Raw genomic sequence first — 26827 nt, forward strand, 5'->3', positions numbered from 1 at the left:
GCCCTTATTGACAAGATAGCATCACAGCAGCTGCAGCTTTCTAGGCTGCTGTGATGTGAATCTCCTGTTCCACCACATACCAAAGTTGCTCTAATAGACTGAGGTCTGGTGCATGTGGAGGTCACTGGGTAGAGTGAACTCATTGTCATGTTCAAGAAACCAGCTTGAGATGATCTGACATTTGTGACATGGTATGTTACGTCTGTCATAAACATGACATTTTCATCCAGATAAGTGCCGCCCACTGGATATTTTCCCTTCTTTGGATCATTTTCTGTAAGCACTAGAGATGGTTATGTGATAAAATCCCATCACATGAGCAGTTTCTGAAATACTCGAGCTAACAATCATGCCACATTCAAAGTCACTTAAATCACCTTTCTTTATTGATCTGATGCTTGGTTTGAACTTCAGCAGGTTGTCTTGGCTGTGTCCACATGCCCAAATGAACCGAGCTGCTGCCACGTGATTGGCTGATTGGATATTTGCGTGTTCCTGGCTGGTTAGTTCATTTCCAGCTCATATATCTGCTTTATTTGTCATGCAGCAATGAGGAACAAGGCCTTACCTGGCCATGAATCTGCTTCTTACTTATCGTCCAATTATTTTAGAGCCTTTGAATGTCATTCCTAAACAGGTAATGGAATATTTATTCCAATCCCCTCGAATGAAAGGTGAAAGTCTGCACTTCAGTCACATCTCCACTCTCCACTGTGCACATACTCAGGGACCTGACTGTGTCTCTGTGTGTGCTCACTTTCGCCCCCTGGTGTCAGGCTAGCAGAGCCTTTCTCTAAAACCACGTGACTTCTGGGAAAAGGAGCGTCTTCATAGACTGAGCCGCAGAACTGAAGAGGAGAAGACAGTCAGTCCGCAGGCACCGCGGAGGAAACACGACCGAGGTAAACGAAACTTAAATCAACTTCCTTAATTTAACACCTTGGCGTCTATATTTGATTTTTTATAAATATAACATGCGGCGGTGGGAGGATGTTTGCAGCTGCTTTGTTGTTTCCAGACCAGACTCCATTTAAAAAAGACCTAATTTTAGAAAATTTTTGTCTTTCTTTTCTTTTTTAATGTGTGTCGGCTCTGTTTAAAGACCCGGCTTGAACACGAGGCTTGAACTTGGCTTTTTACACGAAAGCAAATCGACCTTTATTCATATTTTTACACATTTCTTATGTCTAATATTGGATGTTTTTGATGTGCCCAGAGTGAAGCTGTGCTATTATAAAAAAAAATGTGAGGCGGGGTGGGTGTAAGAGGGCATGTCGGGGCGGTTGATCGAAGTTGTTTGTGTTGATGTTTTGCCGCTGGCCCTGAAACTTTGCGGTGTTTTCAGCATTTTTAAAGAAGCAGCGATGGCAGCTGGGAGAATGCGCTCCACTCGCAGACTGCGCTCCTGGATCGTCGAGCAGGTGTGTGTGGCTGTGTATGTGTGTGTATACATGAGTGTGAGAGGGAGGCAGGGAGAGGGTAAGGACAAATGAAAGAGTGGGGGGGGGAAGGGAAACAGGAAGAGGAAAAGGGTGATTGAGAGGTCACTAACAAACATATATTCATAACTATGGGGCTGAAAATGACACCAGCAAAAGTTTAACTTTTCTCTTGTTAGAAAATCAGCTGCAATTGCATAATCTGCTTAAGCAAATTGTAGGTCAGCTGTGGAAAAATGCACTTTTCTGTTTCTACTATCATATAAATGTGTTATAGGTGCTTATTGCTACTTTTTATTTTTATAAAACAGTTTAAACCCTTAAAAATGAACTAAAGTCATAAACTGAATATCAGGAAATAGCTGATTTTGACTTAAGGCTACAAAATTCTGTGTATAGTGTAGAAGTGATATCAGCTGAAGTTGAGCTCAGCTGCACTTTCATCAAGTTTATATTTTTTAGATTAGTTGGTTAAGAAATAAACAGATATTGCTCCAATTATGTGAATGTGTTCTGCTTTTTCTTGCTTTCTGACATATATAAGTGAAATCAGTGCAAGTGCAAACTTCACTGTAGCTCTAAACACTCAGTTTCAGGCAGTTCCTTCCACTCTTGGAGCTTTATGAGGTCACAGAGAGCAAATCAGAAGAGAGTTAGCCTGGAGAGAACTAAAATGGCTAGTTACAGATGAATTAATGGGGCCTGATATGAGATAAATAAGGATTATTCTGAACTGTTAATCATGCAAAGCTACTTTAGTGGAGTCCAGTAATAAAAATGCTCAGTTCAATTTTATTTATATAGTGCCAAATCACAACATCAGTCGCCTCATGTTGGTTTATATTGTAAGGTAAAGACCCCACAATAATACAGAGACAACCACAACAAACAAATGACCCCCTTTGAGCAAGCACTTGGCAACAGTGGGAAGAAAAAACTCCCTTTTAACAGGAAGAACACCCCCATCAGAACCAGGCTCAAGAAGGAGCAGCCATCTGCTGTGACTGATTGAGGGTGATGAGGGAGAGACAGGTCAAATTCGCCCAAAGTAAAGATATAAATAATTTACGGTGACACAAAAACAATAAAAAAAACCAATACAATTGTCAGATTTGATCATTTCAGAACACTAAAGTTTGCATATTTTTGCTTTAAAGGTGGATGATGTTGTGTTTTCTGCAGTATTAGTGAATCTAAAAGTGTTTTTTCTACAAAGACATGCAGAAGAGGTGGCTGGTTAGCAGCCCTGATTTATGTCTGCAGGTATTCAGCTTTAGGTGAAATTCAGGAAAACTATAAGCTTCTCTAACTTTGCTGTGTTTTTTGGTTTGTTTCAGGTCAGCAGTGGGAAATATCCGGGGCTGGTGTGGGATGACGAGGCCAAAACCATGTTCCGCATCCCCTGGAAGCACGCGGGGAAACAGGACTTCCGCAAAGACGAAGACGCCGCGATCTTCAAGGTAGCTCTTGAAATTCTCAAGATTTGCTTTAAATGCCACAAATCTTGTGTGCTTTAAATCTCTGAGATCGCCATCGCTGTCCTCCCCAGGCGTGGGCAGAGTTCAAGGGGAAGCTGACAGACGGGGGCCAGGACAACCCGGCCGCTTGGAAGACCCGTCTGCGCTGCGCCCTCAACAAGAGTCCTGAGTTTAAGGAGGTGATGGACCGAGCCCAGCTGGACATCTCAGAACCGTACAAGGTGTACCGCCTGGTCCCCATCAGCGAGCAAGGTGAGGCTTGACGTACCTACTCAGCATGCTCTGGCTAGGTCGTAGTACGACTTAGTTATACCTCAGCAGCAAAGCATTTGGCTTACCTCAGACCTGATAACCTCAATGACAAAATCAGTCTCGTGGTCACACGAAGGTGGTTAAGTCAACCCAAAACTTCCCAGTGGGTCACATGAGGGCACAGGAGGCAGGACAGACATGTGACAGCAATTACAAAAACATACATATGAAGACCAGGCGAGGCCCGAATGTGCAGTGTAAAGACGCTGAATTCAATAATGTAACCATGATATCTTCTGCCAGGGTAGAAATGGGATGTTTTTCTGTAAGAGCTCTGATAGTTGGTGTTCACACTTCACTGGCTCAGATGTCTTCCATCTCAAGACATCTGTATTTCATTAAAAATAACTGCTGTTTAAGATATATTAGCTCACAGTCTAACACGAACAACCCGGTTTCACTCCTGATGGCAGAACAATGCAGGCACACCAGCGCACAAGGACCCGTTGTGGCGGGAATTCAAAGAAGCACCATAAATTATACCCCTGCCTTGTTTTACGAAACCAAGGACAAAGTACAATATTTGAAAACTCTCAGTAGGTTTAAGACACATTACAGCCCGAAAGCAATGAAGCAGGCTGGGAGTGTGCGTGAGAGAAAGAGTGTAGTGTTAAAAAGTCTTGTATATGTGCTTTAAAAGGTCAGTAAGACTGGAAAAGCTGGCAAAAATGTTGAATGTCAAAGTTCTTGGTATCCCTGCTCAATGATGAAGAATAGATCTAAACTACTCCTAAATCAATGTGAAGGTTTGGTGAAGGTATTTTTGTAGAGCATGTAAGATAGTTTTATAGTTTTTTCAGAATTGTTGAAAATTTTATACAAGATCAGCTAGCATGCAGCTTAGGCTCCCTGATTTAGTATAAACTTTGCGTATTTGATATAATCTCTGAGCCATCAGAGTCTTAAGAGGGTCTCTACGACTACAGACTCTCTACCTACACACAGGAAGTGGTGACACTTTTCGGAGAATTGTTAGGTCACTAAGTGGTGGGTGCCGGTATGCGTTGATCTCTTATCTGGAGCAGGTGTGGTTTGCAGCATATGTTAGCATGGCACTGTGGCTCGGTAATGCTGGAGTCCCACAAATAAGAAGGTTGCAGCGAAATTGCAGATATGCAGATATGCAATCTCACTGCTTTGAAGTATCTGCAACCACTTGAGTCAGTGGGTGATGAAGTCAGTCTGCAATCAGTTTACAACTGAAAGGGGTCAAGTTGGCATTTACACACAATATCTGTGTTATTGTGTGCAATTACTTCCTCTCTTGCAAAGAGTCATGTAACAAATAATTTGCCCTCATTGGTCCAGACTGACTCAGTCTGATTGCAGCACGTTGGCAGTCTGTCTGTGTTTATACATTAAGACGGTGATCACATGGAAAACCAGTTGTTCCACAGTGATTGCAGTCAGTTGGACTGTTTGTTTGGAGACAGGTTGCCTCCCACCAGGAGATCTGTGTAATCGCCTTGTTATTACAGTTATTAAAATCCCAGAGTTTAAGGTTATTGGAACCTCTGGTGAGCAGATTCCCTCTGCCAGGTTGGATTTTTATCTCAAGATAATGAGCAACAGTCTTTGCGTCACTTTAACAGCCAAAAAATAAACTGACTTAATCCTGACCTCTCTGAGTCAGACTGGTGAACTCATTTAAAGCAGGTAGTATGGGAATACTTGTAGCTCCTCGGGGTTCGTATTTAGTCATGATGGGGGTTAACCTACAAACCCATTCTGTTTGCAATACACTTTCACAACAGTCTGTTGCATTTAACGCAACAGTGGATGTTTGTCTGGCTGCCACTTAAAACTGTTCCAGTTATTGATTCAGAAGCAAAAACAGTTCACGTGCTTTGCCACGCCTGTGCATGCTCATTAAAGTGTAGGGTGAGATGAGCAACTGCAGGCCGGCGATGTCTCAAAATGCAGCAGCTCTTTTTCTGAGAAACAGAAACCTCAGGAAGCACATGACGACTGCGTCTGTCTCTTCAGGCTGCAGGCGCACAGATCCAGCGCGTTGATTGGTTGGTTACATCTCAGAGATCGTGTGAAGATTAAGGAAAGATGAACTAAAACTAGTTTCCTCTCACTTTTAGTAAATGCAGTTAGTCAGCTTTTCTTTATCATCATAACACCTCATAAATACTGGATTAAACTATTACTATTATACATGAACCGGTCAGAATATTAGGAACACCCAGAAGCCCACCATCACTAACTACAAACTCCATAATTAACGTGAACGAACTGAAAAATTGGATCTAAAAGTTTCCCACGGCTGATGGTAACGTGTTTACAGTTTTGCCCGACTGTTAGCAGGGCTGGCATCGCCGCTGCTGAAAGTTGATGCCGGGTTTATAGCTTAATAGCTCCTCTGTTTGAGAGAGTTGAATATTTAATCTGTCAGCAGGACGTCACAGACCATCAGAAATACTCTGATAAGTTTATCAGCGGCAGCCAGCGAACTTAATGTTAAATGTGCTGCAAAAACAGCCTTTAGTTTTCAGCTGGTTTTAGTTGTTCGTCCCTGCAAGACTTTTTAAAACTAGCAGAAAAAATTTAATATAATATAATTCTAAATGTCAGAATGAGTGACACCGAAGCAAACCTAAGCAAGAACTGAAGGAAGGGTAATCAAATGTATGTATATAGGTTTTCTTTGTTGTTGTGGTCGACATTGTTCTCCATTTTTAAAGGTTTGATTCACTAAAATAATTAGAATAACCTTTATTTACATCAGAGAAATGAATGTACACATATGACATATAAGTGTGGTTTTAATCGGAGTGTTTATCTGCTGTGGGTGCTGGCCACTCACAGGATTTCTGTTTGATTTCAGACTAACAGTAGATGAGAAAATGGAGGTTTAGCTGCGTTGGGTGTTGCAGAGTAAATGTTGCACAATGTGCCTGCAGAAACTGGTGAACTTTCTTCTCTATTAGCGCACGGTTAGTCTGATCACCACTTCCACCTTTTCTGCAGCGTTAAGCCCTCTCGCTGTTTATTTCTCTCACACCTTTTTTTTTAAGTGGCCGTGCTTTTGGACCCGCTGACTCTTGACCTATTTTCTGCTGCTTTGCCTGTTTAATGTCATAAAAGTGCCAAACAAATATGTTAAATGTAGGCCGAAGGGTATTTAAAGCTGTGCCGTGCCCTCTGCTCTCGTTGTGTTGCTGATGTTTGTCTGTTTCCAGGGAGAAATACCTGGATTCTAGTCTGGATTTATGACCATCTTTTCTTCTGATAATCTCCTGCACTTTGGTCTTTGCGTGAACTTTATCTGTTTTTAAGTTACTTTTTTTCAACTTTTCTTTACTTTAGATTTTATTTGAATCACTGAAAAGTCTTAAAAAGTAAACAAGACATGCAACACAATCAGTCACATGTTAAAACAGAGAAACATACATTATTAAACACATGTTAATAAAAGCCTATAAATCATGACAGAGATGGAGATGGATGGAGAAGGAAAATACTTAGAAAGAAGTTCCTCTTTTAATCATTGCGTGTAGTTCTGCTGTGTCTTATCGTTTCTTTAAAAAAATTATAATCAAAAATAAATATATTTTAAAACATCTGCTTTTGATTTTAAGCCAAAAAAAAAATTATCAGTAACTTTCTTTCCAGATGTCTGACTTCTTTTATAAAATTCACACTTGACCTTAAAGTTATTAGTTGTATATTTTAACTGTTTAAACAGTTCCTCTGCTGCTTAACCAGGTTCAGATTAGTTATTTTTACTTTCTGTAAACTTCATTTAATCAGCAAGTTAAAGCACTTTGAATTTACATCTGTTTTGTAAGATTGCTCCGGGTCAGGATAAGGTGCGTTAACTTTGCGTATTTCATTTTGATAGCAGGAGAAACTGGAGCATCGCTGTCAGTAACATGCAAATTCTGCACAGTATCCGGCCACCGCGCTGCTAAATACTGATTCAGTTACTGCTATCAGGGCTGCTGCTCACAGATGTTTTCGATAAACGGTCAGTTTGTCAGTCGATAAACTGGTTGGTCCCTGAGATTTACAAAAAGAGACATGAGCAGCTGGGGCTCAGCAGGCACAGTGGGTATCTCTGTTATTTGGGAGGTTTGCAATTTGATGCCTGGGTCCTCCAGGCTGCTTGTTAAAGTCATCTGGGGTGATACACTCACACTTGATTCCTGAATTAGGCTTCAGCGGGCAATCTACGCGTAACCTGATGCACACTTTGATAGGAATGTAACCACGTGTCGGGTCGATGCAGCGAAGGATTAAGAGGCGTCTGAGGCATCAAAAAAAGCACTTGTGTGAAACGATGTAGTAGAAAGTTCTTCAGGCAGAACGGCACCAATCAATATACTGCACAGTGCTCAGGAAATATGTGAGATTCCCAAAATAAAAGCCCCCAGTTATTTATAGAGATTTATCATCATGCTTTAGGGCTGAGGTGTCAAACTCCAGCCCTCGAGAGCTACTGTCCTGCAGCTTTTAGATGCATCCCTACTCCAACACAGCTGAATCAATTGGTTGGATTACCTCTTCAGCCAACAAGTTTGGCAAAGGCCTGATAACAAGCCATTCGTTTGATTCTGGTGTGTCGGAACAAGGATGTGTCTGAGAGCTGCAGGACAGTAGCTCTCGAGGGCTGGAGTTGGTGACCCCTGCTGTAGGGTGCCAACCACATGTGGCAGCGCTCTCATATAAAGTGTCAATCACAGCCTTGCAGGATTTAGGCTAAATAACATTTTATGTTAAATGTGCATCCTGGCATTTAAGGAGGTGTACATTTTTTCTTCATTTTCATCTACAGAGCTACTAAAATAAGGCTTCTCCCCTGCATTGGCTCTTCCTGCAGCCTGTTGTAGCCACAGTTATGTACATTATGCTCATGCATGCAATGACTGGAGCCAGTGATTCATAACTTAAGAGTAATCATTTGATCATTACACTTTTTCGCGTATAAAATCTCTAAATATTCACTTCACGGCACTAGGACCAGTGGAAAAACAAAGCCCGACATTTGGGAAGCTCAAACCATCGAATGCTTCCCCATCAATTAAGGTGGCACTCTGGTGAGATAGCATGGGGAAGTACTGACAAAAACACATGTAACTGATTTAAATGTCAGTAAATCCATCTGTTCTGTATCTTTTCTTCATTCTCTCAGTATGAGACTTTGTAAAACTAATTTTGTGGTGCGCTTAAAGGGCTGCAGAAGATCAGTGCGACTCACTTTGCATTATTGTCGTATTTTAAAGCTGCTATAAAAATAAACTGTCTGTGCATCACCATTCAGAGGTCAAAGTACAAACATGAGGGAGCCTGACGGAGTTTATCTTTGGTTATTATTTTGGTAATTACATGGAAAATAAAATAAACATCTGCAGAGCTGTTTGTTTGCTAGTTCTAGTGAGGACATTTAATCAAAGACTTTTTATTTTGCCAAATGAGTAAAATTCTCGTGGAAGCAATGGGACGGAAGAGCACTAAAATGACTCAAAAGTAAAAACAGCCGATTGTTTTCAGCTGCTTCACGAGTGTTTCCTCTGTGTGCGTTTAGGTGTGGTGGTGCCTCAAAAGAAGAGCAGAGAAAAAGCCTCCAGGAGGTCGAAAAGGAGGAGAAGCGATTCAGACAGCGACGACGCCAGTGATGACAAACAGATAAAGAGGGAAGAAGCCACGTCTCAGCTGGTGGGTTTATAGGATGTGGGGCGTATGCCGAGTCATTTTAGCCTCAATGTTTGCTCCGAGATAGGAGAGCATCTGATAGCATCTCGAAGTCCTGCAGTATCAAACGCTGTTTGCCATTTCTGTGTAGTTTGAATTATAGATGTTGGTGTAATGATTCCTTCCTGCCTGCTGGAGCTCAGCTAATCTGAGCATCTGAGAGGCAAATTAACAGTGACTTAAAAGCTGCGCAGCATAAACAGCATAATTGAAGTGAACCGAACTGAAGTTCATAAATACTGATTACATTTTTTTTTTGTCTGATTCTCAGTCTGTCGAGGAAAGCCCCGTCCAGACGGAGGAGCCCACTCAGTGCCCCACCTTCATTCAGACGGACTGTGAGTTTAACTGTCTTTGTAATCTGATTACTTCTGATTACTTCTAATTACTTCTTCGTAATCGGGATTTTTTTCTTATGTATAGAGTTAGCGATGCGAGGAGTATCCTATGATTTCCCCTCACATTTGTTCTCTTTTCCATCTAAAAAGATCTAAAAGATCCATCTGAATCGTGATCTCTGGCTTCCTCAAATGTAAACAATGAGTTAATTCTCCATTTCACACAGTTGAAGGCTTCGCCTCTAGCCCACACAAATATTATCTCAGAAACTTGTTTACACCACTGGAAAAAAGGTATTTTTTTGTCATTCGTAAATCAAAATTTTAGGTTATTGAGTCCACGCAATAACCTAAAATTTTGATTTACAAATTTCAAGTTCTTACCTCAGTTTCAAGTAATTTCATCAGTAGTTTGAGAGACATAACAATGTGAAACTTTGACTTACGAACGACAAAGATTAGTTTAAAGTTTTTTTTCACTGGTGGAAATAAGTTTCCATATTTCACACTTTAAGAAAACTTTGCTTTGAGTTTGGCGCAGGATCTAAAAGTTAAGCCAAAGGGACAAATTTCCTTTCTGTCTGAGTCAGTTTTTTCCTGTGATCCCGTGAGGCTGCAGTCACAGTCTTTGCTTTGTAAAAATCATATTTGCACTTCGAGGACGAGCAGGTCTGTCGCTGCCTCTGAAATCAGGTCATGTCTGAGGAGAAATCTAATCGCTGACCTTGGGTCGGGTAATTTTATTTATACGCCACATGTCATAGCACGTATACAGGTGTCAGTGTGCTTAAAACTAAAAACATAAAATCCTGTGTAGGTCTGCTGTTCCTTAACCCTCTCAGGCTCAAATGAACTCTTTTGTTGCTAATGCACAACCAAGTCCTGCAGTGGTACTTCTGAGTAAAAGAACTCATAAAATATGTATGTGGGGTAATCAGGTTGTTAGTTTTTAACTGTTGCAAATCGGCAACGCCTGCCTCGAGAGGGTTAAGGCAGTAAAAACTAAACAAACTTTACAAAGAAGTAACATACAAGCCTACACACACACATTGTGAAGCAAATGGATTACTGCAGTGTAACCTTGTGTTCTTATTTCATCATGTGTTTACATTTCAACTAACAAATCAAACTCACAGGCGACCAAAAGAAGCCGCTGATGTAACTGTTTTATGTCCCTTCAGCGGTCGATGAGATCAGGTTGGACGTGCGGATTGAGGAGAGTGTGACCACTCCCGTAGGAGGTAATAAAGCATTTACAGCTGAGCAGGCTGTGATATGCAGGGTTCAGAGTCATGAACCCAGTCACGACCTGCTGTAAAAATACTGAGTGTTGTTTTTGTTGGCTCGAGAAGATAACGACTCCTCTGTCTCCATCTCTACAGCCCAGGACTCCTTCAATGTGGCAGTTTACTATTTAGGACAGGAGGTGCTCAAACGTCAGATTCAGGGCACCGATGTGCGGATAACGTACCTGCCCTCCTCGCCTATTCCCCCCACGCCACTCGTCCTGAAAGCCAGGTTCCCACGCATCCCGCTACCCGAGCCGCCCTCCACGTTGCCGGCCGGTCCGGAGCTGCAGGCCCTCTTCACCCTGCTCCCCTTCATGGAGAAAGGGGTGGTGCTGACTTCCACTCCGCAGGGAGTTTACGGCAAGAGGTTCTGCCAGGGGCGGGTCTTCTGGACGGGGCCGCACACGACCATGCCGGACCTGCACAAGATGGAGAGGAACACAGAGCCGGTGCTTCTTTTCAATAAAGAAATCTTCAAGCAACGTAAGTCAGAAATGAGCGTGCTGATATTTGTTAACAGCCCTGCCAGATGCTGCAAAACAAATTATCACACAGATGTTATCACAGCAAGAGCTTGAATGTCTGCGCAGTGAAGCTAATATGTACTCTGCAGGAAAAAAGGAACTCACCAGGACTTTAATCAAAATATGTCATTAGTTTTTTGAATTAGGGTTTATTAACTGAAGTATCACAGACTCATTGCCATCACTGTTTTATGAACTAAGTGTGTTTTTGCCACCAAAACATGGTTTGGCGCCAGTCTGCAGCTGTGATTGGATAATTGACTGGACATCCAGGATCATTTTGCTCTAATGCACTGCTGACATGGTTAGCTCACGATAGATAATAACACTGCTATCAAATTGCCTTATTTCTTGTTATTGGATAAAACCGTTGCCTGGTGCTTGTCTGGGCAGCAGTCTAACCAGAGATGTCTTCGTCTTCCTGTCCAGCTCTCCTTTGAGGAAATGCAGAAGCCTTTCAAACACAGCAGATGCACATAATCTCTGCAGCATGTCATCCTCCCATTTGGACACATGCCATACCCAGCAGCAGCTTTAGTCTGACTCCAGGAGAACACCGTTTACGTGTCTCCAACACAGCTTTGTTCTTAAACTAGGGGTGTTCAGGATCTTTTATTTTGAAAAGCTGCTAATTCAGTTCTGTGTTTGACTTGTCGCATTCCTTACCTGCTCTGTGCAGCTTGACCTGACTACAGGAAAAAATAAAAACATTTAAAAATAGTGCAGTTTTCGGCAACGTGAAGTGGAGGGCTGCTCCTGAACGGTGTTACAGGCTGGTACTCAGATGAAGCCAGCTCGTAGCGATAGGTGAGGGTAGGAATGCAGGTCGAGCAGTAAATAAGCTGCTTTCCCTTCATTCTCAGCTCTTTCTTTACCGTAGCAGGCAATCAATCCTCCCACACTTGGAAACACAATACGCATGTTCATTATACATCTGGCAGCGCTGTTTAAGACTGAAAAATCAATGTTAAGTGCATGTTATTTTTTAATTTTAGAGAGTTTTCGTGATAATAAGGTCCAATCTTCAAAAGACTTTAGTTTTTGGTTGGAATTGTCCATCTGGAATTTTGATTTTAAATGTCATGAGCAAAGATTCACTGTAGGGCTGTTTTTTGCCCTGAGCTGATAACTTACATGAAGCGCAAATAACCCACGCCCCCCTTCCCTCCTCAATCATCAGAGTTGGACCACTTCCGTACAAATGGCGGCGAGCCTCCCCAGTTTGGCTTCACCCTGTGTTTTGGAGAAGAGCTGAGTGACTCAGAGGACCCTTCCAAAAAGCTGATCATTGTTCAGGTAAACCACACACACTCAGCAGTATGTTTTTTCTGTGGTGGGGATTTTCCAGGGAATTTCAGGTAAACCACACACTGGATTATTGAAAACTGTAACTACAGAAAAGTTGCCTTTCTTTGTCCTTTAATTGTCACCAGTATTCATTTTTCTACACGAGTTTCCTTTAAATCATCCTTCAGGTGCTGGGATTGTTACTCACATGTGATTTTAGTGACACCTAACTTATTTATTCTTCTGTAACAACTTGTGCTTAACTGGTGCCCTCTTCCCTGCTCTCCTTTTTGTGATTCGCTAAAGTGGACTTGCACACTCCTCATCCAAAAGCTCAGGGTTCACACTGCTCTGAATGCCCCATTTTTGGCTCTTTGTGATGTCAGAGAGGGGCATAGAAACCCCCACCCACATGCTGTTCAAACCTTCAGCTTGTAAGGGGAAGCCAATCAGCTGAAAGGGAAGCGTTAAAACCAGTTTTAAAATTCATTTTTAGGGACCTTTAAATGTGGAGAAATCCGCAGCTCCAACACAGGAGATCTGAGTAACTAACAAAAACTACCTTCACTACTCTCTCCTCTACAGATTACTTTACGATGGGAACAACGGCAGGTCCAGAACACTCAGTCCGTCTGATTTCAGTAAATGGTAAAAACTGCCTTTACTGCTCTTTCCTCTGCAGATCACTCTACCGTGGGAAGAACAGCAGGTACAGAACGCTCAGTCCATCTTTGAATCCATCACCATCCTCCAGTCTCTGGCCAGCCAGTCCCCGCTGGGAGAAATAACCCTGAACCTCGTCACGGTGCCTTCGCCAACCAACGAGAGCATCGGCTGCGGGACTTTCTAAGCACTTTGATGGGTGGCATTTGAAAAATAAGACACATTTCCCCCTTATTATAAATCCGACAGCTAGTAGGAATTTTTTCTTTTATTATTCTAATTAAGACAGATTATAATAAGATATCAAAACAGGAACCTGCAGTTATTTTCTGTGGTAATTGTTTTTTTTTTTTCATATTGCCCAAACATGTTGCACAGAAACGGATGCATAGCATTTAAGAGAAATAGGAAATCAAATGGTGCACTAATATAAAGGGGACCTATTCTGCTTTTCCTTATTTTTTGCCACAGTGGTCAAAACCCATATGAAAAAAGTTTGACAAACTCAGTTTCAAACAAGAGTAGATTTACCCAATACTGTCATATTACACACATAGTTTTGACCGTTAGCACAGAAACAGCCCTCACTGGAAACAGGAACCTGCAGTTCCTGTTTCCAATGAGGGCTGTTTAAGAGGGGCAGCCAATCAGAAAAAAAGCTGGCTTGAAGAGGGAGGAGCATTTGGATAAGAGGGTGGAGTGACTAAAACCGTAGCACAGACTTGTGCCTCACAACAGGCTGTATTCTTTATCAGACAATAGCATCAACAATGCTAAAAATACTAAGAGAACAAAAGATCGCGTTTACAGGAGAAACTTTCCATTCAGACTAAAATACTTTTTGTCTCAGGCTGTTTTTATGCTTTCAGGTGGCGTAAAGCTGAGAATTTTAACACAGGGATTGACTCCCTTTTGTAACCAGCAGCCTCAAGTGGCCATTAAAGAAACTGCACCTTTTGACGCTGCTGCAGGGCATCCTGCAAAACAAATAGGACTTATTTTGAACTGTGAATCATGCAAAGCTCCCAGAGTAAAAACAGAGTTGGAAATAAGCATTAATAGGTCCTCTTTAATATCAGTTTTGGGGTGCACCTTCTTTTTCATTTTAGATATTAGTTAGTGTACTGGAAACACTACATGTAAGCCAACACTTGGAAGCTTTTTATACTCATCGTGCATCTCAGAATGTGATGTAAGCAGCATGCCGATCAGAGCTGAGCAATCCTCTTCCTGTAAATTCCTCTCATTAACTACTGGGTCATTTTCGATATAAGTCTATTGTTTTGGTTAGGGATTGGGGGTGGAGCCATTTAGTACTGTACACGCTGCTTAAGTTGTGTTGATGAAAATTGTTTATACCACAGGACTAGATAGAAGTTTCACTGTACAATCAAAGGGGAAAAAAGCATCATAATAGCCTGTAGTAGTTCAGTAGACTATTTTGTAAAGCACCTTTATCTTTACTATATTGCCGTCAAGTCTTTTCAGATCCAGTGCAGATGTGTCCTTTACACCGTTAGGGTTTTGTAGTTAAAAACACGAGTACTCTTTTTTTTTACAAATGTGTCTTAAATGGTCATCTTTTAATAGACAAAAACTGAAACTGGAGATGAGAAAGGAGGAGCGTGTCACCCTGGAGCAGGTCAGTCAGGAATATCACATTCAGCGCATTTATTTTTTAACCATTTACAGTGAAAAACTCGCCCGATTTACATGACTGTGCGCTGTTAGACAGCTGAACAGTTTTATTCATTTTAAATGCCTGTTAACGGTTTCTTTGGGGGTTTGTGAAGGACGAACAAAACACACATTTCAATACAAAAGTTCTGCAGTGAACACAGGGAGGAGAAGCTCTGAATATTTGGCTTATTGAGAGTGTAAGGCAGCCTCAGTTTGACACGTTGTAAGGCAGGTTTCCCGAACTTGCAACACATTGTTCCTCTTTCCTGAAGTTAACATGATTTAGAAGAAATTTCCTCTAGACTCATGTTATTTTTGTAGCACCTGCTGCAGAAGTTTGGCAGGTATTTGCTGAACAGCAAATAACAAGAACAGCTGCAAAAACACGCTTTAATTGAGGATTTAAGGTAACAACACAGAATAAAGACACTAAACAGTATAAACTTTGACAGGGAGTTTATTTGAATGGTCAACTGTTATATTTGTAATTTCATTCAAGTTCACAACTCTGTTTAACCAGTTCTTAACAGTACAAGTGCCCGCACGAGGCATTGAAGTCATAACAAACACATCTGCACGGTGTTAAATAAAGGGTGGATGTATCCCCCCCTCCCCCCATTTTATTTTTAATATATTACTTTAAGTCTTCCCAAAGTCAAAAACACAAACTTGAGAGTTCCTTTTAAATCAAACCTAATGAAAAACAAATATTTTGAGCTTCATCTAGCTTGGTATTTACTGCAGGATTTTAGTATCGTAAGGCATTTTTGTCCTTTTGTCCATCCTGTTTCATGTATAGTTTGCTGGAATCATACTAATGCATAAACTAAGGGAAAGAGGGGGAACATATATCTATATGTTGTAGTAGTGTTAGAGGAGGACTTCAAGGTGGAAGTGTCCTTTAAATGAGCAGGGTATTGGGATGGACCACAAGGCACACTCTGGGGTTGGGCGGGAAACTAGTGAGATGTAAATATTGTTATTTATGCATATATGTCCTTGTTCACTCAGAAAAAAATAAACGTCTCCTTAAACTCGGTGTCAAGTGTGCGTTGTTCTGTAAAATCACATTTGTGCTGAAAAAGTGATGCTACTCTTCAGTCTAGATGTTTCCGTTGGCCGGCGAGGCGAGCTCCTCTATCTTGGTGTTAAGTTTCTGATTGGTCCAGTCTTTTGTGATGTCGTCCAGGTGGCTGTCAAAATCCACCAATAGCGTGTGATCACCTGACTCCATCATCTGGCTCGCTATGGCCCGAGTCTCCTCCCACTGTCTCAGCATTATCCTGAACAGGACAGAGGAAAAAAGGAACAGGTGAGTGTGGTTTTCAGACAGAATTCAGGCGCAAAAATAAAAAACAGACGTGCTGCTCAGCGTTCACAGCGTGTCCCACATAAACGTGCAGTTTGCTGGGATCTGGTCATTCATGCTCTTACGTGTGTTTGTCTTTGAGTATCCATCTTGAGTCTTTGCGCTCGTACATCACGATGGGAGGAACCCGATAGTCTGGAGACATCTTACTGCCATCGAGCTGTTAAAAAAAATAAAAAAAATCATCCTGAACTACTTTATTAAACAGACAGCTCAGCTAAGCTTAACTTATTTCTGAAAGCCTGCTTACCAGCAATAAAAAACTATGTCCAGGTTAAACCAGCAGGTAAGAGACAGCCGATAAAAAAATTTTACTTCTGTTTTTCTTACCATTAATAAAACTGCATTGTCAAACTGCTCTGCAATCTTATCGGCGACCTTCAGCGCACACGGTGTCGGGCTGCCGAGTAGAAAACATAAAAACATGTTAAAGAGAAACTCCTGAGACCACACGCCTCCGCCAAAGCCGCAAAGTTACAGAAGGATGCCATATTTTTCTTGAGAATATCATTTTGATATGTATGAAGATCCAGTTTATTCATTCCAAAGCTAACTTTACTGCTTGAAAACTGACAAAAGGTAGCCCTTTAATCTCTTTTCTGAACAGAGGTTTCTGTATGATTTCAGATTTTTTTTAAATTTTAACTAAAATGTCTTTTTACATCTTGTTTTAGTTTTTATTTAATAACCTTTTCATGCTGGTTTTCCCATCTAGACAGATGTGCTGAGCTGTAAAGTGTTACTGCATGAGGTACGAAAGGCTAAATGTGCAGCTTTGCCGCATCTCAAAACAAAAAACAGGGTCAAATGAAAACCTCTTTAGTGACACGAAGCTCTGGAAACCCACTTGTTATCAGACACGCAGGCGTTGGCTTGGTAATATCCCACTATCCTCTGCTGAGTCTGTGAACACCAAACATCCACCTGGAAGGAGGAGAGCACCCACCGCCACTTTTAAACTTCATTTAATGCTGATGAAAGTTATAAATTCTTAATAACTTGGTAGCTTGGTCCAGAATATCTGACTGCAGGGTTTTATGCCTTCACAATAAACAATCACGAGGAGTCTTTAAGGTCTTTTGCTTCTCCAGGATCAGAGCTCCAGACTGTGGTGCTATTAAACAAAATTGTGAGGGCAGAAAAACACCTGTGAGCACCTGTGTAAGGGCCAGCTGGGTGATAGGAGCCAGGGGCAGGTGGGAGTGGAGCAGCGGGACACAGTCAGTCACGCAAACAGCGCCACCTGTCGGGCTGGACGACAACAGCAGGCCATTGATGCTACAACGCGGAAAGAGGCAGGCGTGCAGGTACATCTTCACGTAAGCGCGACAGGACAGCTCCACCTCACCCATGGTGTCCGCTGCGGGGCGATAAGAGCACAGAAGCACTGAAAACTTGCCTCAGAGGACCGAGGCTAGCGGGAGAAGCACTGATGAGACACATAACAAAGGGCTGCCGTTAATAATGTCGCTGAATTTATCGAAAATCAGAAGGAAAAACGTCCGCAAGTGGCTTGTTGCTCAATGAGCTGCCAGCCGGCCACACTGAATGAGCATTAGCATCCAAGCTAACCAAGCAGAGAATTTAATTCCGCCTTACCTGAGTGGGAATATCAGTAAACACCAAAATCTACAGCTTCAAACTGGAAATATTAAATTAAGCTTTGCACGCAACTGTTGACACGGGCTTTTAAAAAACAGACCCAATTCACTTGACAGATACATGAAGAGCGTCTGAACGGCTGCTTTTGGTCCCGCCTACATGTCTTAAATGTAATTACCTGATTGGCTAAGAGATAAAGGCTTTGTAATGCGGTTCGAGATAAAAGATGCCAATCATTTCGTCAGGCGTTCAACGTAAACACGACTATGTTTACGCTTTACGGTAGTGCGCCCTCTACTGAAGAGGATGACCGAGGGGATTAAAAAAATAGGTGTGTGTGTGTAAAGAAAAGTAAAGCATATCAAGTACAATAGAATAAAATATACATGACTTAATTTGTGTGACTGACTTCTTTTGCACTGACAGAACTGCACCTCTATTTAGTCTAATAAAACTACTTTGTTATTGTAGTTTCATTGCTACAATGACAAAGATTCTGGTTCTGAGAAAACAAAACAAACTCACTCTGAAAACTCAAATTTGAATTAAATATTTTAAATAAATGTTACATTTATAACCCAGCCTTTCCCTGTCAACAATGGCTTCTTGACAGATGCTCTTCCACTGAGACTATTTGTGATAAGGTTTTATTGAACAGTGGATCAAGTGAAAGGCCAGATGCTGGCTAGTAGCTCTTTAGGAATCACCTTCACTTGTCAAACTGTTTTGAACAAAAATATGAACAAGTTGTGTTTTGCAAAGGATGCTGGTAAAGTATCTAAAGATGAATGTAAAATGGGTTCTTTGCCAAACTACCAGTGTCCAAAAACAAAAACAAAAACAAAACAAAACATTGCTCAGTATGTGTGTATATTTGTATATTTTCAAGTAACTTTCAAGTGGCTTCAGATTTTCTTATGATTGTATGGCTAGATAAAATGCAAGACAGAACTAGAGAAGTCCTTAGATACAAATTTCAGCACATCTCCCAGAAGTGCAGAGTGTATAAAATGTTTGAGTGTGAGAATCCATTTTCTTCAGCCTCTTATCCAACTAATAGAAACCCTAACTTTATCAGTAAAGGGGTATCGGTACAAGATGTAACTTATATTTGTTTGTCCTTTCTAAAGTAATTAACTCAATAGGAATTCAAGTTATGTTTAAACAGCCTGAATCCCTGGGTGTCAATACATTTAGGTAGAAACCTCACAGCAAGTTCACTGCAGTGCAGCTAGCATGCGTGTTATTTCTAAAAACAGATTAAGTGGCAGGATGGCAGAAAGTACTTTTTATATTAATTTAATGTGACAAGTTCAGATGACAGTGGTTCAAATGCCAAAAACTAAGCATCTTCAGTGTTGCAGTGAGAATACAGGGATTAAAAATAATCTGCAAATTTTAAATCACACACCCATCTTTGTCCAGTGCTCTTTCAGATTTGGTTAGTATTTAAACTGTACCTAGAAAGCAGACACCAGCAGCTTTGGAGCTTGAGCAAAAATTGGGAGATTGCAGTAGCTTCTTGGGCACGTGCTGCCTCCCTATAGTTACATTTTAAATGTTTGGCTGCTTCATGGGGAAATTGGGCACCTGGTCCCACTTACCCCACCAAGCTTATACTAAACAGGTGCACTACTTTAAGACCTTTATACATTTAAATAACTTCTAAGAACCATTAACCACAATCATAAAATAGAGAAAATCTTAAAGAGACTGGATGTGGGTACCATGAATCCCCATGTGTCACAACAGTTATGATGCAACATTCATTTCTCAAAGAATGCAGAGACTTGTTGGTATCAGCTTTTCACCATTTACAAAAGAATTTCTACAAGTCTGGGAAAAGCACTGGCGTGTTGGTTGATGTGGATTATTTTTTGCACAGGCTTAACAAAAAAAAACAAAAACCAAAAACAAAACGCATGAGCTAAACCAGACCTCAAGACTCATGTTTAAAACATTCAAAGGTGCTCAGAAATTTGGCATCAAGCGGATCAGCACATACAAAACATTTAGTAGTCAAGAGTATAAAGCACAAACTAAATGTTCATTTGAAAGGTCAGTCCAGTAGTCCAGCAGGTTCCACACTGCAGTTCCTAAAATAAAAGGCATAGATTTAATGTAGTGTTTGAAACTTAGATTGCCTCATTGTTTTTTTATACATACCCTGCTCCCCTCAACAAGGATGATGTGCCTGAAAGAAACCCACAATAAATTCATTTTGCCCATTTCGTTTTCTGATGTGCCAGTGTGGGTGGCTTACCAACATGAAGCTATGAAATCATTAAGGTTGGTATCTGATCTGCAGGGGGTGCTGAAGCTTCTTGGCCTGGTACAGTGGCACCTTGGGATTGTAGCTTGGCAATCGGGATTGGTAGTGTGACATGAAAGGCTGGTAGCGTGGCTGCTTGGCCTGGAGCTGGTAGAGTGGCCGTTTGGGCCATTGGGCTTCCAGAAGCTGCTTGAATTGGTAATATGTCTGCTGAGGCATGGGCTGAGGGTACAGGGGCAGAACGGCAGCCTGCTGGGGCACCTGCGGATGGAGGTACACGGGTGGGAAGACTGCCTGCTGGTGCACTTGTGAATGGGGGTGCAGGGATGGAAAGACAGCTTGCTGGGGAACCTGTGGATGGGGGTGCTGGGGCAGAAAGGCAGGGCCCTGTGGTGGCTGAGGATGCAGGGGTGGGAAACCCTTCTGCTGCATTGCCAGAGGCAGAGAGTGTGAATGCAAACCAGTCTGCTGGGGAACCTGATGTGGACGTAAACCAGTCTGCTGCTTCGACTTAGGGAGACTTGGTGGATGGTGTGGATGCAAATGAGCCTGCTGGGTCACCTGAGAGAGACTGGGTGGATGCAAACCAGTGTGCCGGGTCACCTGAGATGGAGTGGGTAGATGGTGTGGATGTAAACAAGCCTGCTGGCTCTGCTGAGGCACACTGGGTGGATGCAAAACAGCCTGCTGGCTCAGCTGAGGCACACTGGGTGGATGCAAAACAGCCTGCTGGCTCAGCTGAGGCACACTGGGTGGATGCAAAACAGCCTGCTGGCTCAGCTGAGGCACACTGGGTGGATGCAAAACAGCCTGCTGGCTCAGCTGAGGCACACTGGGTGGATGCAAAACAGCCTGCTGGCTCTCCTGAGGCACACTGGGTGGATGCAAAACTGTCTGCTGGCTCTCCTGAGGCACACTGGGTGGATGCAAAACTGTCTGCTTGCTCTCCTGAGGCACACTGGGTGGATGCAAAACTGTCTGCTTGCTCTCCTGAGGCACACTGGGTGGATGCAAAACTGTCTGCTTGCTCTGCTGAGGCACACTGGGTGGATGCAAAACTGTCTGCTTGCTCTCCTGAGGCACACTGGGTGGATGCAAAACTGTCTGCTTGCTCTGCTGAGGCACACTGGGTGGATGCAAAACTGTCTGCTTGCTCTCCTGAGGCACACTGGGTGGATGCAAAACTGTCTGCTTGCTCTCCTGAGGCACACTGGGTGGATGCAAAACTGTCTGCTTGCTCTCCTGAGGCACACTGGGTGGATGCAAAACTGTCTGCTTGCTCTCCTGAGGCACACTGGGTGGATGCAAAACTGTCTGCTTGCTCTCCTGAGGCACACTGGGTGGATGCAAAACTGTCTGCTTGCTCTGCTGAGGCACACTGGGTGGATGCAAAACTGTCTGCTTGCTCTCCTGAGGCACACTGGGTGGACGCAAAACAGCCTGCTGGCTCTCCCGAGGCACACTGGGTGGACGCAAAACAGCCTGCTGGCTTTCCCGAGGCACACTGGGTGGATGCACCCGAGTCTGATGCAGTGCGGGCTTACCAACATGCTCTGACAACTCTGGCTTTTGGGGCTGCTTTACCTGGCAGCTCAGGGTTGGGCAAGGCCGGCAGGCAGACTGCTCCTGGGGTGGGCAGGGTCGGCAGGGCCGGCAGGCAGACTGCTCCTGGGGTGGGCAGGGTCGGCAGGGCCGGCAGGCAGACTGCTCCTGGGGTGGGCAGGGTCGGCAGGGCCGGCAGGCAGACTGCTCCTGGGGTGGGCAGGGTCGGCAGGGCCGGCAGGCAGACTGCTCCTGGGGTGGGCAGGGTCGGCAGGGCCGGCAGGCAGACTGCTCCTGGGGTGGGCAGGGTCGGCAGGGCCGGCAGGCAGACTGCTCCTGGGGTGGGCAGGGTCGGCAGGGCCGGCAGGCAGACTGCTCCTGGGGTGGGCAGGGTCGGCAGGGCCGGCAGGCAGACTGCTCCTGGGGTGGGCAGGGTCGGCAGGGCCGGCAGGCAGACTGCCCCTGGGGTGGGCAGGGTCGGCAGGGCCGGCAGGCAGACTGCCCCTGGGGTGGGCAGGGTCGGCAGGGCCGGCAGGCAGACTGCCCCTGGGGTGGACAGGGTCGGCAGGGCCGGCAGCTAGGCCCCTGGGGTGGACAGGGTCGGCAGGGCCGGCAGCTAGGCCCCTGGGGTGGACAGGGTCGGCAGGGCCGGCAGCTAGGCCCCTGGGGTGGACAGGGTCGGCAGGGCCGGCAGCTAGGCCCCTGGGGTGGACAGGGTCGGCATGAAGGCTCCTTATTGGGTAGGCAGGAAGCTTTTAGTTGTTGCTGGGGCACCTGTGACTGCTTGGGTTTGTACTGACGTGGTTGAGATGCCCGTAGGTTTGGTAGGAGCTGAACATCAGGCTTTGGTTCTTTGGACACAGAGCCATTCTGTTTTAGGGTTTCAGATTCAGGGTGATACTGGTTAGTAGAGGACATAGTTGTGTTTTGGCTTTTTGCATTCAAGGGTGAGGTATGATTTCCAAATGTCTCACTACCATGCAAAGTGTCATTCCCAGAGTTAAGACTACTTAAATCCAATCGATCATCTGCAACAGGCACCTTCTGATCTGCATGTTTTTCAAAAGGGACAGTGTATAGGCTTTTAAGCAAAAATTTAAGTCTACAAAATGCAATGGTGTGTTTGCTTACCATTTGCTTGAGGTCCTCCCACAACTAACAAGAACAGCATCCACCATCTAGACAAAATACCAAAATGACTCTAAGCTTTAGTAACACAACTTAAGAGATGGTTTGATACAGATATTAGTAAAAACAGTTTTAAAAGCTTACCTTAATAGAAAACTCATGGTCTCAGCTGCAGGAAGCAGCAAACTCTGCCACTTCTGTCAGCTGCTACCAAATCAAGAAGCTGAAAAACACAGCAACGCCAGTGCAGCCCTTTTAAAAACTTTTCCTCTCTGTCATGGGTGGTTAATTGGACTCAGGTGTGATTGTTTGTATGCAGGTGTAGCTAATTAGAAAAACAGAAAAGGATTTTGGGGAAACAGGCTGTATCCCAATTCAGGGTCTGCAGCCTTAAAGGCCGCATTTTATAGCCGATTACGTCACAGCGACGCGACGAAGGCTGTCCCAATTCGAAGGCTGCTCGAAATGCAAATATAATATGGCCAATATTATAGTTATTATATTAATCATTATTAGTCATTACAGCAATGAGTTTGAACTCTGTGTCAAATACTGAGCTTCAGTAAAGATTCAAGTTGCTGTGACAGTGTATATATAGATGTATTACATAAGAGACAAATATTGTTCGTTTAATTTGTTGGCATTACTAAATTTGGCTCAATGCTTACATATATGTGTAAAAAGAAAATGTACGAGCTGTGAAAACTGTTTCTGATAGAATGAAGAGTAGACTGATATATTGAATATTCCTTTATTGGGTGAGAAAATCAGACCATGTCATAACTGCTTTAAGTCACACAGAATAGATATCAGAGCCTTAAACAGGCTGACTTCTGCTAAATGGGTCAAACTGGGCAGAAAGTATACAAACACATAACATCCTTATAGAATATGATGTAACACTATAGATCAACTTACCTCAGAATATATAAAGCATATAAACAATTACAGCAATATGATGCAACAAACACAGCAGTGCTACTAATGCAAAATACTCAAAGCTTCATAGAACTGAAACAAACATTTATTTTCAGCTCCATTCTGCTGCTAATACATACTTTAGGTTTCTGAACATTAAACTTGTTGCTGCCTTTCATAGTGTTTAACCTGAAGGCCCTGCGTTCTTTCTCCCACACTGAAAACACTGGAATGATACAATTATTTGAACATTACCTAATAAGACTGATTCAGGACAGACAGTTATGTTAAACTTTTCTAGCAGTCCTTCACAAACAGGGAACAGTCTGTCTATTCTCTCCATCTGTCAGCTGCTGCTGGCTCTTCCTCCTCCTCTTCCTCACACACTGCTGAGTTTGTCCTGGTGGATCATCAGGGGTGCAAAGCCTCACAGATGATGTGCAGCAGTGGGTCCCTCAGTCTGTCCTCACTCTGGACACTTGCAGTTGTCACACATGGAAATCAAATGTGTGATAAGCTGCAGGATTCAAACACAAGTGTAACTTATAAATACATGTTCATACTTTTATTCCACAATCAGAGAGAAAGAAAGAGAGAGAGAGAGAGTGCAGGACAAGGTTATTGTATTCTGTCCTGAAAATCTTAGAAATATGGTATCTAACCAGATTCTTACTCTGGATGGCATTACCTTGGCCTCCAGTAACACTGTGAGGAATCTTGGAGTGAAGTTTGACCAGGACATGTCCTTCAATGCACATATTAAACAATTATGACTGCTTTCTTCCATTTGCACAACATCTCTAAAGTTAAAACTGTCCCATCTCAGAGTGACACTGAAAAACTAGTTCATGCATTTATTACTTCTGGGGTGGACTACTGAAATTTATTATTATCAGGATGTAAGAAAAAACAAAAACCTCCCTTAAAAGCCTTCAGTTTATCCAAAACCCACAGCAAGAGCACTGATACGGTCTAGAAAGATCAAATTTTTCTCTTCTCTTCCTTGCCTCGCTGTTAATTGAATTTAAAATCCTGCTCCTCACATACAAGGTCTTGAATAATCAGCCCCCCCCATCTTATCTTAAAGACCTTATAGTACTGCATCACCCCAATAGAGCACACGTGCTCTATTGGTGCTCACTGATAGTGGGAAACCTGCAAGTAAGTCAGTGGTCTCAGAGTGAAGTACTTCACTCTGAGACCACTGAGACCACTGACTTACTTACTTTCTTATTGTTTAAGTCTTGATCAAAGGAGCAGTTCAGAACATTTCATTGTGTGTTGTACTTGTATGACAATGTATGTGACAAAGAATCTTGTCGTTCCTAGAGTATTCAAAAGTAGGACAGGAGGCAGAGTCTTCAGCTGTCAGGCGCATCTTCTGTGGAACCACCTTCAAATTTGGATTTAGGAGACAGACACCATCTCTACTTTTAAAAATAGAGTTAAAACTTCTGTTATAGCATATAGTTGGGGCTGGATCAGGTGAACCAAAAACCTCCCTTTGTTACGCTGCAATAGTTTCTGGGGGGGATTCCCATGATGCACCAAGTATTTTTAGTCACCTTTCACACTGTTTATGAACCACTCTGTATTTAATCCTTAGTAATTATCTTTGGGGAGAGCTCTTCCACAGCATCTCTTTTATCTGCAGTGTAAAATTTCAATCTGCTTTGTATACAAGTTTCTACAAATTGTAACACTTAACAGAAGGAAAGCATTGTGTTGGCATCATACACACATCTTGTCAAACTTTATTACCAAATCATTCAATAAATGCTTACAGAGTCAAGATGAAAGTTATTTTAATTGGAAAGGTCCGTACAATGATTCAGAAGGCTCAACATTGCTGTGCCTAAGAGAAAACATTCATGAATAAAGGCCATTGAAAACCAATTCTCTCATTAATCGTTTTCCATGACCATGCCCATTGGTCCCTTTGTGTGGCTATTACATTAGCACCACGTTCTGTGCCTGAAAGAAATAAATCCCACTTAAAATTCACTCCTGTTACTCAGCCAGTAAGAAGAGCTCACCCAGATGAAGGTTGAGCAGAAATTGGACTGTTTAAAAAGTTTAACTTTCTAGAAGTAACTCACCTGGTGGGGATACTGGAGTTGCTTGCCTGGGTAGACCAATAACTTTCCCCCTGTAGATGGGCAAGACAGTCATGTAGTGTGGACGCTTGGACTGGTAGTGTGGCCATTTTGCATGGTACTGAGGCATCTGGAGTGAGTATAGTGGCCACTTGGCCTGATAGTGAGGTCTCTGAAGCTGGTAAAGTGGACGGTCAGGCCACTGGGGCCACTGGGGCAGGAAACCAGGCAGCCTGAGTGGAGAACCAGGCCGGTGGGACACCCGAGGCTCCTTGGATTGGCAGAAGTGCTTGGGCGGGCAGGAAGGCTTCCACTTTGGCTGGGTTGCCCAAGATAGGGAGTCAACCTGCTGTCTGGGAAGCTGTGGTGCACTGGTGAACTGCTGGGCCTTCTGGGGAAAGCACAAAGCCTTTGAGCTGTGCCGGCATACACGCTGAATGGGTGCCTGAGGTTTATGCTGCTGCCGGGGGACCCGTGACTGCAAACCAGACTTCGCTACCTGTGACATTTGAGGATGTGCATAAAACTAGTTATCAGGCAGAGACTTGCACGGTTAGATTCACTGTTGTACCAGGATCACTTGCCTTTGCATTCAGGGTTAAAGTATGAGCAGCATTTGACTCGCTGCGCCATGAAGCATTCACTCTGGGGTAACGACTACCTGAATCTGGTTGGTATCCAGCAAAAAGCAGTTTGTTAACCTTTAAGAATATTTAATCTATGCAATTAACCAGTGATGCAATTTAACTTGCTTACCGTTTGCTTGATGACTTCCAACAGTGAGAAGTAACAACAACAACAACAGCCAACTAAAGAAAACAAGTGTCTGTAAGCTCTAACTGAAAACTTTTAGCTTCATAGAAACCTATTTAGTACTTGCCTTAATGAAAACCTCATGGCTTCAGCAGCAAGAACCCACAAACCCAGCAGCTACTGCTGTCAGCTGCTACCAAACCAGGAGACCAGCGAAAGAACCTGAACTCTCGAAAACCTTTAAAAGGTTTACCCTTTATCTTGTTGATTAAGTGACCACAGGTGTTTCTACTTCAGAGCAGATTAAGCTCACTATGACACCAGGAAAGGACCTTGAGGTATTTTGCAACTCTTTGCAAATCATTTTCAGCAGCTTCCATTGTGCAGATCCTGTTCAGATGACTTAAATGTGAAAAACCTGCAGCTGAATTTATTTG

The 26827-nt window shown here is 43.1% G+C and overlaps 3 protein-coding genes and 1 long non-coding RNA gene across 5 annotated transcripts; 1 reads left to right on the forward strand and 3 right to left on the reverse strand.

The window, feature by feature from the left end:
* Window positions 1-794: 794 nt before the first annotated feature.
* Window positions 795-15749, forward strand: irf9 (interferon regulatory factor 9). The gene is made up of 10 exons (XM_084939818.1): window positions 795-902; window positions 1346-1421; window positions 2777-2899; window positions 2989-3169; window positions 8763-8893; window positions 9201-9267; window positions 10449-10508; window positions 10650-11039; window positions 12261-12376; window positions 13050-15749. Exons 2-10 carry the CDS (start codon window positions 1365-1367, stop codon window positions 13215-13217), a joined length of 1293 nt encoding a protein of 430 aa, XP_084795944.1. The 5' UTR covers window positions 795-902; window positions 1346-1364; the 3' UTR covers window positions 13218-15749.
* On the reverse strand, window positions 15150-17854 carry emc9 (ER membrane protein complex subunit 9). Its single transcript, XM_084939819.1, has 6 exons — window positions 17679-17854; window positions 17237-17439; window positions 16927-17003; window positions 16410-16479; window positions 16145-16239; window positions 15150-15993 (listed from the first exon to the last, which is right to left on the reverse strand). The coding sequence occupies exons 2-6, from the start codon at window positions 17429-17431 to the stop codon at window positions 15813-15815; spliced, it is 618 nt and encodes a 205-aa protein (XP_084795945.1). The 5' UTR covers window positions 17432-17439; window positions 17679-17854; the 3' UTR covers window positions 15150-15812.
* A 4276-nt stretch (window positions 17855-22130) lies between these two features.
* Window positions 22131-22844, reverse strand: LOC146380619 (uncharacterized). The gene is made up of 3 exons (XR_014801328.1): window positions 22768-22844; window positions 22627-22673; window positions 22131-22544 (listed from the first exon to the last, which is right to left on the reverse strand). It is a non-coding gene; the product is annotated as an uncharacterized LOC146380619 (long non-coding RNA).
* A 2427-nt stretch (window positions 22845-25271) lies between these two features.
* On the reverse strand, window positions 25272-26628 carry LOC146380620 (uncharacterized). Of its 2 annotated transcripts, XM_084940382.1 has the most exons (5): window positions 26518-26618; window positions 26394-26446; window positions 26222-26304; window positions 25641-26136; window positions 25272-25515 (listed from the first exon to the last, which is right to left on the reverse strand). In XM_084940382.1, the coding sequence occupies exons 1-5, from the start codon at window positions 26532-26534 to the stop codon at window positions 25397-25399; spliced, it is 768 nt and encodes a 255-aa protein (XP_084796508.1). In that variant the 5' UTR covers window positions 26535-26618; the 3' UTR covers window positions 25272-25396. The 2 variants fall into 2 exon arrangements, 1 of the variants encoding a protein (XP_084796508.1); XR_014801400.1 differs by lacking the exon at window positions 26394-26446 and having other exon boundaries at window positions 26518-26628.
* Between the last annotated feature and the right edge of the window lie 199 nt (window positions 26629-26827).

This window comes from Perissodus microlepis, chromosome 9 (genome assembly GCF_051167445.1).
Source record: "Perissodus microlepis isolate ML-2025 ecotype Zambia chromosome 9, ASM5116744v1, whole genome shotgun sequence".
NCBI lineage: Eukaryota > Metazoa > Chordata > Actinopteri > Cichliformes > Cichlidae > Perissodus > Perissodus microlepis.

What these genes read in the sequence shown, in the direction of transcription:
- emc9 (XM_084939819.1), bottom strand. Translation starts at nt 17,431, where the DNA reads ATGGGTGAGGTGGAGCTGTCCTGTCGCGCTTACGTGAAGATGTACCTG. An exon ending in ACAATGCAGTTTTATTAATG is followed by an intron (nt 16,240 to 16,409) that starts GTAAGAAAAACA and finishes TTTTTTTAACAG; the next exon opens with CTCGATGGCAGTAAGATGTC. An exon ending in ATACTCAAAGACAAACACAC is followed by an intron (nt 15,994 to 16,144) that starts GTAAGAGCATGA and finishes TGTCCTGTTCAG; the next exon opens with GATAATGCTGAGACAGTGGG.
- LOC146380620 (XM_084940382.1), bottom strand. An exon ending in CTTTAACCCTGAATGCAAAG is followed by an intron (nt 26,137 to 26,221) that starts GCAAGTGATCCT and finishes CAAATGTCACAG; the next exon opens with GTAGCGAAGTCTGGTTTGCA. An exon ending in AACTCCAGTATCCCCACCAG is followed by an intron (nt 25,516 to 25,640) that starts GTGAGTTACTTC and finishes TATTTCTTTCAG; the next exon opens with GCACAGAACGTGGTGCTAAT.
- irf9 (XM_084939818.1), top strand. Translation starts at nt 1,365, where the DNA reads ATGGCAGCTGGGAGAATGCGCTCCACTCGCAGACTGCGCTCCTGGATC. An exon ending in GCTCCTGGATCGTCGAGCAG is followed by an intron (nt 1,422 to 2,776) that starts GTGTGTGTGGCT and finishes GGTTTGTTTCAG; the next exon opens with GTCAGCAGTGGGAAATATCC. An exon ending in TAAAGAAATCTTCAAGCAAC is followed by an intron (nt 11,040 to 12,260) that starts GTAAGTCAGAAA and finishes CTCAATCATCAG; the next exon opens with AGTTGGACCACTTCCGTACA.